Genomic DNA, 17,817 nt, shown 5'->3' with positions numbered 1-17,817 from the left:
AGTGAGAAAAAAAAGAGGTATGATAAGTATTACGTATTAGGTAATGTGATATGAAAAGAAAAAAGATAAACTAAATAAAAAAGTTTGAAATGTAATAAACAAAAGTCTTAATAAATCAAAAGCCGAAATCTATTAGCTGGCTTAACGTACTGTAGGAATGAATTACACATTATGTTTCAAAGCTTAATGTTTTGTTCACACATGAAACAATATTCTTCACTTCACCTGTGAGGTACAAGAATATCAGAAATAGATATGATATGATGAGATATGAATAGAAGTAAAATACATGAATATAAACTGCCAAATGAGATATGAGAGAATGAGTGCGAATGAATCAGTATTCTCCTAAAGTGAGTTTAGAGGACAAAGTAAACATCACAACCATTGCCAAGTTATTTTATTTTTATGAAAGTAGGTAATAACTATTAGGGAGTTGTTATCCGGACCCCAACATCTATTCGTACCTTGTTAAATTCCTAAAATCCAAAAAGGCCCCTTATAAAAAAAATTCGCTCGCACTTTGAAAGTGCGTTATGGTCACCTTTAAGTATTTTTGCACTTTAAGGGGGGTTCCAATAGATGTAGGGGAGTCCGAATAACAACTTCCTAAATATTACTCTCTCCGTTCTTATTTATCTGTCTACTTTGAGAAAAATAATTTATTTTTATTTAACTATCCATTTAGCATTTCAAGAGAGAATTAAATGATGTTTTTACAACTAATACCCTTATCAAAACAATAAATGAATAAAGATAAAATTCAATGTAAAGGGTCAAAATGAAAAACAAATACTACTTTTATGAAAACCAACAAAATCAGTTGTAGTCCTTAATATGTGTGTTTCTTCTCTTCCCGGACAGTTAAATAGGAACGGAGCGAGTAATTGTTATGATTCTTACTTTATCATCTAAAGTGAATCCACACAGTGTAGACGAGCCAAATCCCTATATTTCTGGTCTGATATGATACTTTCCACTAAAGACAACATGTTCTAGCCAATGAGGTACATTTAGATTTTAATGGGTCTAGCTCTTTCAGCTAGGGTTTCTTCCATACACAATACTTGAATTTGAGATATTGTTTAGGAGAATCAACCATGTATCACTCGAACCAACCATCAATTTGTACAAGCAAAACTACTAATATTCCTTATTTAAATATACTATAAGAAAAATGTGCATTAACCTCGACTAAAATTCGATGCTAACAAGTCAAAAATTGATACTATACCTACTTTAATGTCGAAGCCAAGTCTGTCGTCTAAAGATTCGAAGCTAATGTGCCGATAATCGTATGTTTAACCTACACTAAGCTAACGCTACACACTTGATAGTACGATCGGTAATATCAACCAAACTACCAAAGTAATGTTCAATGAATTGCAAAGAAAAAAGTAATTCCAACACTAATGAATTGAAGAGTTTATTGAAATGATATAGAAATACAGCAGCTGGAAAAATACTTGTCAAAATAGGCTCATGTATTTTCAGAAAAAATCACTCGGTGTGAATGACCATTTTCCCTGGTTCACTCATCTGCAATGCCTATGGTGCACCACCAGATATTTCTGACACGTAGCTGCATAACCGTTGATTTTTACATAAAAGAAAAAGGAAAAAAAAAACATAGCCGTTTAATTTTTTAATGATCATAATTCATAGCCGTTTGGAGCCAGCATGAAGGGACCCACTACAGGAAACAAAAGAAGAAGATGACCTGTCTGTCAGTCTGTGAGCGGGTCCTACAACAACAACCAAATGATTCAAAGCATAGAGACGTTATCATTTAATATTAATAAATTAGTGACCTCAAAATAATTTGAAGTGTTGCAGCCTATAAATAAGAGTCTTGTTTCTCTTCAAACAACACAATACAGAGATAGCAAAACAATTCACACTACCTCTCTATCCAAGCTTAAGCTATCCAAGTAGCTATCATCTTTCTTTTCATCTCTTTGCATTTGAGAAAAATGGCTCACATTAGCAACACCAGAGCAGTGTTCTTCTTCATGGTCTTGGTTGTGGGGCTTCTCTTTGCTACTGAGGTGAAGGGGCAGTCTGAAGCGCCGGCACCATCACCGGATGTTGGAGCTGGAGCTATGGTGACTTATTCTGGAGCTTTTGTTTTCTCTTCTCTGCTTCTTTCTCTCCTTGGCCTTCTACGCCATTGAGTTTCCCTAATGTACTGAGACATATCTACTCTCTTCAATTCTTCATTAATTTTCAGATTCTGTTTTTTTTTATCTATTCATTCTATTCTAAATGGAGGGGGGTCTAGGGGTTATGGTGGGTGGACTTGTGGCTGGCTGGTGACAGATTGTTATTGTATTATCTTCATGCTTTTCCCCTAATTATTGGTTAGGGTATGATTTATTACAATATTGAATTTCAAATTTCTGGTGTCAAGTATGTTTTATCATCTTCTAGTCTAACATTGGTTTGACCAACTGAGAAAATTGAATAAGTATTTTAAAGACAGAAGAAACTAAGGTAGAAGTAAGCTTGATAAAGACAGAAGAAACACATGAAAAGCTTCGGAATCAATGACTACTCCACACACCACGAACATGAACTGTTTATTTTAGTCCCTGAAGTGGAAAAAATGAAGACGCCCATGAATACATGAGTTTTAGCTTGTTTAACATTGTTGCTTGCTCAGATTCCAGGAGAAAAAACATGATAGTAAGAATTTTAGATTTTTACCAAATGGCCATTTGAATTTTGAAGGATCTGAAACGCATACACAAATAGTGTCAAACCTAGGTCATGCAAGATAACAGAAATAACACGATTGTATCTATCAACTTCTCCTTCCTCAAATTGAATTCTTATAACACCCTGAAGCTTCTCCCCGAAATAATTTTTTACTTTAGAAGACAATTTTAGAAGGATTTTTAAAAATCAATTCTAATACATTATCAATTAAGCGCTAGGACCAATAATTATCACCGAGATTCTTAGATGTGAATTTATCACCGGCTAATGCATATAACTCATTGTCATATATCCTTTGCCTCAACAGCACGAGTTAATGAGTTATTACTCTTCTGAGCACATTCAACATGACATAAGTATATAAACTGCATTGCTATCTACATTACTTGTCCAAAAGATAACAAAAAGCAAACCCAGTTCCAGAATGATGATTTCTAAAGTCTAGTTAACCAAAACTAGAATATTAACCAAAACTAGAATAATGTTTAAACCTAAATCTGGTTAATATTACAGAAATTGAAATTCTGTACTCAAATGTCAGTATTGCTACTTGTCACTCTAGCTGAATATGTCACAACCTTCTATGCACAAAAGTATAGTAGTTGCCATGGAAAAGACAATGAAAAAGGAACTTAGAAACCATATCTCCCGGTTTCCAACCATTGTAAAAAAGTACTTACAATCCTGATCTTAACAACAACCACCACCACCACTCCCAAGCATATTTCCACTGTTATCCTAATCTTGGGTTTGGCTCCTCTCATTCACTTTAGAGGGTAAATTAAAGCATCACAACCATTAATAATGACTACCTACTTTAAAAAGTCAATGAAGCAACTCAATCAATGACGAAGATGATTTACTTTACCCTCTAAAGTGACTCTCTTACTTTAGAGGACCCGGACCCCCTAATCTTAGACAAAAATCCATTGGATACAAACAGAAAAGGATTTAACTCATGATTGAAGAATTGAAAATTCCCACCCAAAGTATCCGGGTTCATCCATTCATTTGCTGAGGGTCCAGCACTAACAACAAGCCAGAATCTACTAATTTGACACATAACACAAGCAAATAGTAATATTAATTGCAAACCAACCAAAAGAAGACTTAGGAAATGCTGCCACAGTTGTGATGAGCTTGTGCTCCTTTAACTCTAGACACTATTTGACTTTCTGTGAGGGAAGAAAGAGTACAAAAGAATGCTCACTTCCCATTTGGGGAAGGACAATACAGAGAGGGAGAGAGAAATGAGCTGATGAATATCTAAAAAGTGAGTATAAGAGAGTCTAGCAGGGTAAAAGTATCAAAAAGTATCCCAAAGGTATCTACATCATAGCATGGATCATTTAAATGAAACCCATATTAAAGTATCAGTGCTTCTTAGATCATCCATACACATTCTGCTGTCATTAGCAGAACTCTTTAAAGCCAACTGCAGTGTTTCAGGGTTGTTCTCAATCATTCCTGAGTCGTGACTCGTGACCAAATCTTTTAGACCGCTTACTCTCTTTTATCATAGTTAGCAGTCATTTTAAATAAAAGTTGGAAAATCAAAATAATGTGGTAGTACATCTCAACTGAATGTTTCTCAAATGCTTGGTCACAGTTATATCTCTTAAACCCCACACCTCCTCTGTTTTTCCCACTTACAAAGAAGGTTATGCACAGCCCAAGTACCCAACTTGAGTGCCTTGTACACTGTATATACTCTTGAAACAACCAGGATCCTACAATGAAAATCTCGATATTCTCCCCACTAAACCCTAAGTGCTGCAAAACTGAACTCAGTCTCTTGCCCATAAACTGTCATAGCTCATAAACCTTACATGTGTCTTATCATTGGATTCCAAATTTCACTAGAAAAAAAAAAGACTCTAGTTTCCAAATTGCAGCAGATTATAATCATCAAATTAAGTTCAAGGCCCTACAAGTCTACAACCTTGGTTTATGTACCTAGATACTCTGGAATTTCGCGCTTCAAACATTATAGCAAGTAATTAACCTAATGATACAAAACAAAACATCACACTAACTTCAGTTTTGCTATGAAAGGTGGCTTGAAACACAATCTTATTGTAAATGCAGAATCAGATGAACTTCTGAGACAACACGGTACCAGTAACAGGTGAGACTTAAGAGTTCAAATCATCAACAAAACAGGCTCAACGAGATTACCATATCAAGCTAGAGGGCAAGAGTATAAACCTAATTCCAGCACAAAATATCTCCTTCTCAAAGTGTATGCAATCTACCTAAATTGTATTGGCAAGACAAACCTAACAGTATTTTGAGGATAAAATATGAAATAAAAACCAAATCACCATTCTGTTAGAACCCTGTAAATATTTATTCAGAAACATCACTGCTCAATAATGCATTACAACAACAAGACATAGTTGCCTCATAAACAATCAAATTTGTCCATTTCCATTATCCTCATTCTCCTATACCAATGTATTCAATTCATCCTAATTATTACCACAAAAATTTCTCAGCCTATAGTTAAATATTCCAAATCCCTCCAAAAATAATCATAACACTGTAATATAATCCCCCAAAAAATGCTAAATCAAAATTCAAAGTTGGGGTGGTACCAGTCCATCTAAGAGGCGGTTGTTTCCTCCACTGACTCACCGGCAGCCTCCTCAATAATCTTCTTATTCTTCTCAATCGCCGCAGCAACCTCTTTAGGCATATACTTCTCATCATGCTTAGCAAGAACCTCAGTAGCCGCAAAATAACACTCTCCAGTCCTAGCCTTCGCGGCGACGCTCTTCGCCGACACTTCATTCTTGATCTCCACCGTGAAAGGCTTCACAAACCCTTCAACAACCACCGAGTGCCCTTCCCTGAACAAATCCGGCAGAGAACCCTCATGCCGGACCACGATATCGGTGATCAAATCGGTGACCACGAATTCCACACCAGGGGAAGAAGAAGGGTACACCACGCTCCCCTCAAGGACGAGACCCCCTAACCGGAACTTCGCCTTGGAAGGGTTGCTGCGGTGCTTCTCGAGCATGTCGGTTGGGGTAACGTAGAACACCAACTGGTCCTGGAAGTTGTTGAGCACGACTACGATGAACCCCGCCACGCACCCGAAGGTTAGCGCGTAGGTCCAGAGGCGGCGGTTCTGGAGCTGCCGGGCTCGCGCGCCGATGTCCACGTGTTTCTTGGATCGCGGCGGCTGGCGGCGAGCTGTGGAGAGAAAGCGGTGGCCGGAGAGGGCGAAGTATTGGCGGGTTGAAAGGGCTTCCGGTAGCGAAGCAAGGAGCGACGGCGGCGGCGGGGGTTTAAATAGTTGTTGTCGGTGGAAGAGTGAGGTGGTGCGGAGGAGATGGGATCTGAATCGGAGAGCGAGTTTAGAGGCCATTTGAATTTTCTCGGGAAAATTGAGGAGTGGGAATTTTCTAAGTAGAGGGTTTAGGGTTTTGGATTAAGTGAGGCCGCCATTACTGAAAACAGGATGCAACTGAGAAGTTTCGGACATGATTTTTCTCTCTGGATGAATTGGACGGAGGAAAAGAGATGGATCATACGGAACAGAATAATACACGAATATTTATTTATATTATTTTTAACCATATATTTTTTTTTAACATCGGATTTCAAAAAAAAAACCATATTTTTTTGTTACATAGAAAGAAAAAAAAAAGAGAGTCTAGTGCATCCTGATAAAGGAAGACGATCACACCAGAATGCGGTAATCTCCATATGCGAAGCAGAGTACCCTTGTGTTGTTCGCTGAGCAAGAGCATCCACTACCATATTCTTCACCCCACCACACAAAGCTTCTAATCCTAGTTTAAAGTGCTCTAACCCGAATAATAACTTCTTGATCCCAAAAAGGAACTAACATTCGAGTTGTTATGGAGAAGGTTCACGAAATTCGTACAATCCGAACAACACCTAACCTCTCTATAACCCAATCTTAAGCATGCTTCAGACCAAATTCCATTGCAAAAAGCTCTACTCGAAATGCACTCTCTTGTTGAAAGCTAGCTAGATGATAATCCGAAAATCTAATTGTCGTCAACGTCCCGAAGTATGCTACCTACACCCATGCACTCAAGATGTCTAACCCAATTGTAATCAACACTAACACGCACGAGGGTGATAATGTATTTGTAATGGTAGAGTGATTATTATCAATTGTTAGAATTTTAGAGCTAATCGATCATATGCTAAATCCTAATGCAAAGTTTGAAATCAATTTTTATTTTATTTGTTGGGTAAAGGCTCCAACCCGTTTGTCTATTTAAACATAGGTTGAGTTAGAATTTTCAACGCACATATTAAAAATGAGCAAACTCAATTCATCCCGCTTTTGTGGCGCGTGAATCTATGGTGTGTTGAGCTTAGCTCGCGCACTAGCCGACTTAACCGTCTAACTTTTATAGCACTCTTTTAGGTAAATAATTTTATTTTTTACATTATTTAATAAGAAAACCTAATAACTTTGTACGTTAGGGGTAAAGTAGAGTTGGTGGTTGCTGTGTTGTAGGATGAGACTAGGGAGAAGGCAAGGGGAGAGAAAGGAAGTGCGTTTCGTGGACCAATGATGCAATTCATCTCTTTCTTAGTTTATGCTCTTGTTTCATCGTGTGATTTTCAAATTCCCCTCCCTCTGCTTTCCCCTTACAAGATTCTTCCTTGTATCAAAATAAAATAATCAAATGATATAAGTGTGTGTATATATAAATATAGGTCCTGTTGGTATCCACGTACAGTTCCATTTATTCCCTCCTCCTTCTCAAAATTCGTTTCTATTATTATCTCTTCGATCTTCCCTGCATTAACTCCAATTCTGCAGGGTAATAGAAAAACATCATCTTCAACCTCAGGTCCTCATGGATTCTCAGGTCATACTTGGTATCCTCCTTTCATCCCTTGGTGGCTTCAGTACATCCATTGGTACATCACCCTCTAATCCCTCTCTCATCATTCTATGTATCTTTTTACGAAAATATTCCTTTACATTATTTTCTGCAATGAACACTTGACTACACTTATAATTTGGGGAGGTTTCTGACACACAAATTATATAATTTTTTGTTTTGAACTTTACAATATGTGGCGGTAAGAAACTCCTATAAATTGTAAGTGCCATAAGATGTCACAAAAAATTGGTGTTTACGGGTCACGACCCATTTCTTAATAATAACAACTTAAGTTAATATATTTTTTATCCTTATAAAATAGCAAATTATTGGTTGGATTCCTCATATTTTTTTGGTTAAATTTTAAAAATACACATATTCGAGTCCTTAAGACAAATTAAAACCAAAATTTGAGAACTAAAAAATAGTCTTTCAAATTAAGATTTCAGGCATTAAAACCTGAGTATCTCCTTAAATTAAGGATATATTTCAAAGAAATTTTTTTGGAAGCCCAAATTTCCTCCTCTTTGAACCTAACCTCATATACTAAAAAACTTACAAAATTTAATCTATAGCTTTTGAACATTTAAAATTGTAATTAACATGTATCAAATCCATAATCATATCCCTAAATTATTTAAAAAGAAAATGAAGATTTAATGATTTTATGTCTTAAAAAATGATTTTATGGATATGAAATGATATACTTTAATCGCTTAATTTTAAAAGTATATAGGCACTTGATTAAATAAAAAATAACCCAAAGGATCAAAAACACACGTAATACAAATTAAGGGGACGGAAAATGCAATCACGCCACTAACAAAAGAAATGTAAAGCATTCGATAGCAGTTTTTTTTTACATTTTCATTTTTTTTACATTTTTTTATAGACAAATATTTTTATAAACAAATGTTAGTTGTTAGTAATGTTATTAAATTTCTTTAAAAAAATTAATGTTATAAAATTTGGTTGCAAGTTTTTTTTATTTTTAGTTGTTAAATGTAAATTTAAAAACAAAATGCCTTGACTAAAATTGAACTGAAATAATTTTTTGAAACCTATAATATTTTTTCATTGCAATTTTAGGCGGATGTATTGGGTTCTTTGAATTCTTAATATAATTTCGTTTCACATAAAAAAAAAAAAAGTGTCAAACCTGTATCCCCGCTGCTTTCCTGCATTTAATCTTTCCACCCCTCGTCTATGTTTGACATCCTTCGCCACCCGATCCCGACCACTACTTGGCCTCCATCATTTAAATTGCTTGCCACCACCATTGGGCTTCCATCACAACTGCCACGCGCCACCATTGTGCACCATCTACTACCATCGGGCGCCCATAAAAATTTCCACCATCCTCATATATATCTAAGTCAATGGAGTTATATGTATGCTTATAGTGTACTTGAGAGAATTTTTTGTTTACTATAAGTATTAAACAAGGGGTTATCTTATCTATATCAAACTCCAACTATAACTGTAACAAAAAAAAATCATGTCATCGAAAAAAAAAAACTCCAACTGTAACTAACCTCATCTTATTTTTTTATTTTTTTTGAAACTAAACATGAATATTATTAAGGGCCAGACGACCTTGAAGCAATTACATCCAAGTTTATCAAGCCAATAACGGCATCAGGGGCTTCTTCCACCCATACACAATCCGCATAGGTAGAAGCATTCCTGGCCAAAAAGTCTGCTACTGCGTTACCAGAACGTCTAACAAAAGACAATGAAAATAAATCAAAAAACGAAACATAAGAACGACAATCTCTAATAATATTATCTAAATAGGATCGACCCACGGCCTCCTTCTGCCACCATTGGAATAACTGGAGACAATCTGTCTCTAAACAAACTCGCCTAAAGCCAAGCTCAGTCGCCAACTGCATCGTCCACCTCAATCCACACGCCTCCGCCAAAAGAGATGAAAAAATGGGCATCGGGTAGGAGGTAGCTGCTGCCATGATGTCCCCCTGATGGTTACGTGCTATCATACCCAAGCCAGCCACCTTGCCGTCCCTAAAAGAAGCATCAAAATTCAGCTTGACAACTCGCTCTGGAGGTCTCCGCCCCACAGCCATACTCGTCGGTGCCCCCTCACGGACCCTGGTAGGACACGTTGTTACCATCCCCTTGACGCGGTCAAGAACCTCTGAAACCACCATCCTGCCATGACGAAACACAACCCTGTTCCTCACCTCCCAAATCTGATATATCAACGTCTGAGCCAACGCTACCACCTCGGGTTGCTGCTCCTGCAGGAGCGACATCCACAGCGCTTGGAAAGAAGGCACACTCTCAACTCTAAGGGAGAGGGGAGAAGCATACCAAATCGCCAAAGCCGCCGGACACCGCATGAAAATATGCTCCGTAGACTCGCTATCATGCCCGCAAAGACTGCAGCCCGGATCTGTGACTACATGTCGCCGGAAGAGTTGCTCGCGAACCGGAAGGAAACCTCGTATAGCTCTCCAAGTTGTCTCCTTGCATCTAGGAAGTGCATCGGTAGCCCAGAATTTTCGCCATAAGCTTGGCGGCAAGGTCGAACTCGTCGAGGAAGATGAAACCTCATCTTATTAGTTGAACTAATACTTCTTTTGTCTCCATTTTATTCATGCGGTTCTTGTAGAACCTTTTTATAAAAAAAATTTTTTTTGCTCGTTTATGGCTATTGAAAATTGAAAATTTATTTTAAGGAAAGATAATGATATTTTTGCTAGCCACCCATAACATTAGTTGTTAATTAATATTTCCATATTAAGATTTGATAGGTCCCCTAAAAAATTTCAATGTCAACAGGTGCACTTTTTGTAATCATGAGTCAAGCTCCAAGTCTGAAGATGCTTGGGCTGTTACAGGTGATTTTCATCATTTAAATTCATTTTATAGGTTCCCCTAATATGCAACACTTTTAGAGTGGTGCAATTTTACACAACTTACTTTGACCGGTTATAGCAAGTCAACACATTATTTATTTTTAAAAAAAGTATCATTAAAAATTTATTATATATTAAATTTGTTTAAAAAAAGATGTGTTAACCTGTTATAACAGGTTAAAAAAAGTGGTGTAAAGTTACACCACTCTAAAAGTGGTGCATATAAGGTGTCATCTCATTTTATATGTTTGCGATTATATTGGGTCATTTTCATTTTTTTCTTCTTACCTCCCTTTTTTTGAAATGTGACATATAATTATATCTAATAATTTCCTTGCTTAAGTAACAAGCATGCTTTATTAAAATGTTTCCTTCCATGAAGGGTTTTGCTGCTGGTTTGATGCTGAGCATATCATTCTTTGACCTTGCTCATAATGCCTTGAACACACTTGGCTTCCTCAGAGGCAACCTTTGGGTAGGTTATGCTCTTCACTTTTCAGCATAATTCAAGTAATCTAGCTCTGTTCTCTCATGTTGATTCTGACCATGATGTTTTATCTCTTTCATTTTTTTGTCTAGTTTTTTGCTGGTGTCATATTCTTTGCTGTTGTTGCCAATTTTATACCAGAACCAGCAGTTGCTCCTCCTACTTCAGATGAAAAGAGTAGAAAGGTTTAGTGAATATTTTTTTTTCTACCAAGCAAGTGCTTACCCCATTTTAGTTCATTTTCAACATGGCATTGCGGCTACTAGCATTTCTATTTCCTCAGAATCAATTTTGAAATCCAAAAGCTTATTTTTCGGTATAAATTCTGACTTTATAATCAATTATAGAGAGAATGTCACTTGCTAATTCTGATTGTTTGGTGACATGCTTAAAAATAGAAGGCTAGGAATGAAGATAACATGGACATTATGAAAAAACGACGCCGTCAAGTTTTAGTCAGTGGAATTATAACAGCCATAGGTATGGTTGTATGCATGAGTACTTTTCTGTAAGAGTGGAGAAAATTAGAAAGTTGTTTCTCATCATCTAATGTTCCCTGTGGTTCAGTATTTCTTTGATTTTGATTTTAAATTTTTCATCTTGGTTCTCTCCTAGGTATAAGTTTGCATAACTTTCCAGAGGGAATGGCAGTGTACCTTGGATCTATGAAGGTACCTATAGAACTTTTGAATGAGAAATTAATTGGTTAAGTCTTCATTTTAAAATTCATACTAGGTAACATATATGCTTGTTGATGTCACTTCAATGATTGTGTCATTCTTCTTTTAATAGGGTCTTCGTGTTGGTCTTAACCTTGCTCTGGCTATTGCTCTGCACAATATCCCTGAGGTATAAATTCTCACCTTGTGAGTTGTGACAAAGCCTATTGGGAATGGATGCTATGTTTTATTCTGTGCAATTATCTAAGAGGGAAAACCGCATAGAATTTGATGCCTTGTCTCAATTTTTTACTTTAAATTTGTTTTTTGTTGTTGTACTTCTTTGGTTTCTAGTCAATAATTGTAACAACTTGCTTTCCAGGGTGTTGCTGTTGCACTTCCTGTCTATTTTGCTACAGAGAGGTAAGAATCTTCATGACTCTAATTGCTTTAATTTTATGATATACTTACAATTAAGAAAATAATTGAATGAACTTTATATACTCTAGTGTAACTGTAGAAGTTTTTTGTTAATAACTAAGAGTACAAAATAGTGAACTCAACAACCAATCTATGTGAAATAAGCAGATTTATTGTGGGAAATTCATGCTCTGACTTCTGAGAACAAGATAGTGGATCTGTTATGCAAATAGTTTGCTGTAAAGCATTGTTAAAACTTAAAACTAAGATTATATATGACCTTCTGTGTACATGATAAGTAAATTTGCAAATTAGACATGTTTGATGACATTGTTTTGTTATGCTCTAACATCTGAAATGATTTTTTAATCACTGTGGTTGGTGTTACTATGTCTATGTTGCACTTGTAACACCAATAAATAAAAATTTGAATTATAACTATTTTCTTTTTCTGGATGTGTTGTAGTAAATGGCATGCATTCAAATTGGCTGCACTTTCTGGCTTTGCTGAGCCTCTGGGTGTTATAATTGTAGGTGTGTCATCTGCCTCATACACCTTGCACTTAAAATCCCTTTCTCTCTCAACATCTGAGTTGGATTTTATGCATAAAGATGCATTATTGTAACACTTGGGCTATCTTTGATATTTGTGATACATTAAAATTGAAATTACTGAGATGATTTCTCTTCTTTCTCTGTAGCTTGTCTATTCCCTACCAGTCTAAATCCTGAGATTCTTGAGGGTTTACTTGCATCAGGTTTGCACTACTAAAATTTCTAGAAGTTATTATTTGCTTTTGTGCACTTTTTATTTATTTATATTTGTTGATTATTCTGTTATGATTATTACAGTTGGTGGCGTTACGGCTTTTCTAACACTTCATGAAATGCTGCCATTGGCTTTTGAGTATGCGGGACACAAGCAATCTGTTAAAGCAGTTTTTTGTGGAATGGCTTTCATGTCTACAAGGTAATAAATCTCTTTGCCAATAAAAAACCATCTCAAAGCTCAAAAACAATGCTACCAATTTCATTTTACTGTTACTTTTTGTCCAGTTTTGTGTTTGTTTTCCATTTCACGATTATAGCATGTCTTTGTTCTCTGAATCAATTCGGTACCTAAAAGCTACTCGCAAAAGCTTTTTTCCAAAATTGATTTTGACTTTAGAATTAATTGTAGAAGAATTTTCAAACATGACAATAGATGATGTCACTTTCTTTCTCTTTTGCTATCACTTCCTTACTCATTAGTAATTTCGTGTTGCTTAATTTGTGTGCAGCTTGTATCTTCTACGTTTAAGCTTACCAGAGGAAACGGGCTTGTAGATGGAAACTAATTCTTTTCTGAATTAGAAGCATTCCAAATATCATTGTGGACTGTCTTCTACTGCCATAATCAGTTCAATGGAATCAATATGGCTTGAGATATGAGATTAGCAAACTTCCAATTACAATAATGTACAGCAGTTAATAGATAGTAGGATGCAATCACCTATAGTTATGGTTTCCCCTGTATAAAAATGTACAAAGAATTGGAAAGAATAATAATGCTATTCAATTATCTTTGAAGTTTACAATTTTTTTCTTACATGGGTATAAGAAACAATCCTAAACAGCATAAATATGAATTCGAAATATAGATTCAAGAAACTTGCACAGAGATGGACACTTCAATGTTATGGAAGCCCAGAGAAAAAGAAAAAAAAGCAAAGCCCACGTTTATTATTGATGCATTGTTAATTGTTTCTAACCAGTCATTGTTCCTGATAAAGCATATTTGTTAGAAATTGACACTGATATATGGAAATGTTCTCACAGAGACAGAAATTGACACTGATGAAAATGTTCTCACAGACGCAGAAATTGACAGTGATGAAAATGTTCTCACAGACACAGAAATTGACACTAAACTCATACTAAAAAGAATGACATGATCAGGAACTTCCTCAGTCACCATGATAAAAAATGTTTCCTTCTTCAGCTTCATCTTCAGCTTCATCTTCTGATGACCGTTCGTAGTCCTCGTTGTAGTCATTGGGGGAGTCCACTTCATCGGCGGGGATATCGGGAACCGGAGACGCAATATAATAGTCCCCTTCTTCCTCCTCCTTCTCCTCATGCTCATCTTCCTCCTCCTTCTCCTCATCAACTTTTTTCTTCTCCTCATGCTCATCTTCCTCCTCCTTCTCCTCATCAACTTTTTTCTCCTCCTCATGCTCATCTTCCTCCTCCTTCTCCTCATGCTCATCTTCCTCCTCCTTCTCCTCATCAACTTTTTTCTCCTCCTCATGCTCATCTTCCTCCTCCTTCTCCTCATGCTCATCTTCCTCCTCCTTCTCCTCATCAACTTTTTTCTTCTTCTCACCCCCCTCACGATCACCATCGTCACCATCCTTACCAGCACCTCCCTTGCCTCCCTCGCCCTTACTGTCATCCCTCCCCTTCCTCTTACGATCCCGACCAGCCTCCTTCTTACCATCCCTATTGCCCTTCTTACCATCCCTGTTGCCGCCATCAGTGGCTGTGACACCTCCAGTCTTAGGTCCTTGATCACTGCCACCGTGATCAAGTGCCACCTCTGCGCAGGAAACACATTTTTCTTATTATTAAACTTATCACATAGAAATGTTGCTATCTATTAAAGAATAATGCACGATAACAGTGGATAGTAAAAGAACGAATTGAACACATTCTCATGCAATTATAATTAAATTCTTGAATTATAGAACCTAATCAAGCAGAAATGATCCAGTCTTAGAAACAAAGAAAGAGAAAGATCAAGCTAAATAATACCCAGGCCCAATGCGGAGAGCTCAACGTCATTGCTCTGCTTTATGTACTGCTGCAGAATTAAGATAAAAAATATGAATTAATAAGAACTAGTTCAAGAATTTCATCAAATGTAATTCACATACATTTCATCTAGAGAAGGAATTGCTACTTGGTTATCCAAGAACTAGTAAGTGTTAAAGAGATATGAACGGAAAAAACAGATAGATTGAATGAAAAAACAGACAGATTTATTCATAATGTTGACACAAATTGCATAGAGTTCAATGTTAATGTGCTTCTGCAGGATGAGAAAGAAACGCAATATCAACATTAAGAGTGAATTGGAAACTAGTTCAAGAAGCTACTTAATTATCCAGGAACAAGTACGATAAATGAAAGCTCATAATGGAAAACAGAAAAACAGAGCAGTTGAGGGAAAACTAGTTCAACAATATCAGAAGCATTAACCTCCTTCAATTCAAGAAATACGAAAATCGCGCAGAGATCAACTTCAACAAATAGGAGTAGTAATGAACTGAAAAACACTGATCGATTGAATGAAAAACGAAAAACAGAGTGAGAGTAACGTTATACCTTTGCGAGGTTGAGGTAGAGTAACTGGTTCAATTCCTGCAATTCGAAGAACTCAAGGTCAATGTAATTCTGCAGGATGAGGAATTCGAGATCAGCGATATGAATGAAAACTAGTTAGTTATCGATGAAGTTGTAGGAGAAATTAAAAACAAGATCGAATAGCAAATAACAGAGTTAGAAGCTAGTTAGTTATCGTTGAACACTTGAACTAGTAAGAGAAATCAAAAACAAGATCGATTGAATGAAAAACCAAAAACAGAGTGATTATACCTTTGCAACATTGAGCAGGACGAAGAAGAGGTTGGAAACGTTCTTCTCCTCTTCACCATTCACGTTCTCAGCAGCAGGAGTTACGATCTTCTTCTCGCCCTCGTCATCTACCTTAGCGATCTGGTTCAATTCCTGCAATTCGAAGAGCTCAAGGTCAATGTAATTCTTCAGGATGAGAAATTCGAGATCAGCGATATGAATGAAAACTAGTTAGTTATCGATGAACTAGTAGGAGAAATCAAAAACAAGATCGAATAGCAAATATCAGAATTAGAAGCTCAACGTCAACGTAATTCTTCAGGATGAGAATTTCAAGATCAGCGATATGAATGAAAACTAGTTTGAGAAGCTAGTTAGTTATCGTTGAACTAGTAGGAGAAATCAAAAACAAGATCGATTGAATGAATGAAAAACCAAAAACCGATCGATTGAATGAATATCAAATAACAGAGTTAGAAGCAAAATCGATTGAATGTAAAGCCAAAAACAGAGTGATTATACCTTTGCAACGTTGAGCTGGACGAAGAAGAGGTTGCCGTGAAGAACAAGCTTCTTCTCACCATTCATGTTCTCAGCAGCAGCAGGAGTAATCGATGTCAATTCCATTCTCTCTTTGAGCGGGAAAATTTGAAAATGAACATGAAGCCATTTTATAGGAAGAATAGCCAATCAACAAGGGACACGTGTCATGTCACGCAAAACATGTTTTGCAGTTAACCAATGGATGATGAACGCGTGTCCCTTCACGCTAAACAGAACACTTTGTTTGTTAGGTTACAATTACAACTGTAAATAAATTCAAATTGAGGTTGTTTTTGTTTTTAAAAGCTCTTTTCATTATTTTTATATTATTTAACTATTATATATTAAATAATCTGAATCCGTTTACAAAAAAAAAAAAATAATCTGAATCCAATCAATCACACAATCATATGCACCATTTTTTTACCGCCACTTATTTTACTTGCATTTAGATGTCTTGCTTTTCATAGTGACATGAGGCCAACTATGATGGAAGTGGCTGAGGAGCTAGAACACATCAGACGCAGTGGATGGGCGAAACCATAGGCATGGCTTCGTCTGCGTGTTCATCGCCTCGCAATGGAAGTGAGAAATCAGTGAATAGTGTTAAGAAAGTGGGGCAGGAGAGTGAGGGATTGATTGTTCCGCCGAAGGACGAGAGCTATTTGCAATCTATGGAGGTGAAGGACAGCTCCCCGGTGTCGGTGCATGATCCTTGGTCAAGTGGACACAGCTCACCTTCATCAAATTAGTTATTTTATTCACTAACCAACCGATCACACATACATTATACATACTATCAGATTCTTTATTTTGTTTATCACCATCAACTTTCTTATCTCTTACATATTTATCTATGTAATGATATAATTGCCCTTTTAGTTCCACCTATTTTTTAAATGTGTACTTTTGGTAGGCAAAATGATTTTTCTAAAAGTATACCAAATGTTTATAAGAAATAAAATTAATATGTACAGTAAAACACACTAACATTTGAATTACATAACGAAAATAATATGGTTAATAACTTCATATTATCACTTGTAATTATATTTGTAGATGTATATTTTTTTATAAAACACATTTCAAAATAATAATGAGTCACTGAAGCTAAAATGATTCAGCAACACATTAGGAGGTGCTTGGACGCCGAATATTATGGAACCAGAGAAATAATGCAATATTTACTATTTAGAATTTAGAAAAGGGGTATTGAATGGTGATAAAGCTATAGACTTTATCCAATTTCAATCTTGCTTGGCTACAGACTAATTGGAAAGATTGTAATTTCTCTTTTTGTGATTGGCAAATGCAACCTCTATTGTGTTTGTCAAAACAGTAACTATTTCAAGCTTGTAATTGGGGTTGGTACCCCTTGTACCCCCTTGTGATCAAATTAAGAATTGGAAAGAATAATAATGTCATTCAATTATCTTTGAAGTTTATAATTTGTTAACTATTAATCTATTTCTAACAAGGGAGAAGCAATTCTAATAATGTCATTCAATTATCTTTGAAGTTTACAATTTGTTTACTATTGATCTATTTCTAACAAGGGAGAAGCAATTTTATAAACAACATAAATACGAATTCGAACAAGAAACTTGCAT

At 36.1% G+C, this 17,817-nt stretch overlaps 3 protein-coding genes across 4 annotated transcripts; 1 reads left to right on the top strand and 2 right to left on the bottom strand.

The window, feature by feature from the left end:
* Positions 1-2,219: 2,219 nt before the first annotated feature.
* LOC130747325 (cytochrome c-type biogenesis protein CcmE homolog, mitochondrial) lies at positions 2,220-6,254 on the bottom strand. The gene has a single exon (XM_057600223.1). It carries the CDS (start codon positions 6,092-6,094, stop codon positions 5,324-5,326), a length of 771 nt encoding a protein of 256 aa, XP_057456206.1. The 5' UTR covers positions 6,095-6,254; the 3' UTR covers positions 2,220-5,323.
* Positions 6,255-7,443: 1,189 nt separating this feature from the next.
* Positions 7,444-13,618, top strand: LOC130747323 (zinc transporter ZTP29-like). 2 transcript variants are annotated; one of them, XM_057600221.1, is made up of 12 exons: positions 7,444-7,635; positions 10,407-10,465; positions 10,866-10,958; positions 11,063-11,155; positions 11,372-11,450; positions 11,586-11,641; positions 11,763-11,819; positions 12,012-12,052; positions 12,516-12,583; positions 12,751-12,807; positions 12,902-13,019; positions 13,330-13,618. In XM_057600221.1, the coding sequence occupies exons 1-12, from the start codon at positions 7,572-7,574 to the stop codon at positions 13,373-13,375; spliced, it is 831 nt and encodes a 276-aa protein (XP_057456204.1). In that variant the 5' UTR covers positions 7,444-7,571; the 3' UTR covers positions 13,376-13,618. The 2 variants fall into 2 exon arrangements, with proteins under 2 accessions (XP_057456204.1, XP_057456203.1); XM_057600220.1 differs by having other exon boundaries at positions 11,369-11,450.
* A 177-nt stretch (positions 13,619-13,795) lies between these two features.
* LOC130745006 (uncharacterized) lies at positions 13,796-16,291 on the bottom strand. Its single transcript, XM_057597159.1, has 6 exons — positions 16,187-16,291; positions 15,686-15,817; positions 15,416-15,484; positions 14,843-14,891; positions 14,415-14,627; positions 13,796-13,842 (listed from the first exon to the last, which is right to left on the bottom strand). The coding sequence occupies exons 1-6, from the start codon at positions 16,289-16,291 to the stop codon at positions 13,796-13,798; spliced, it is 615 nt and encodes a 204-aa protein (XP_057453142.1).
* Positions 16,292-17,817: the final 1,526 nt, after the last annotated feature.

This window comes from Lotus japonicus, chromosome 3, assembly GCF_012489685.1.
Source record: "Lotus japonicus ecotype B-129 chromosome 3, LjGifu_v1.2".
In the NCBI taxonomy this organism is placed as follows: Eukaryota; Viridiplantae; Streptophyta; class Magnoliopsida; order Fabales; family Fabaceae; genus Lotus; species Lotus japonicus.
This window is presented reverse-complemented; position numbering and strand designations above follow the sequence as displayed.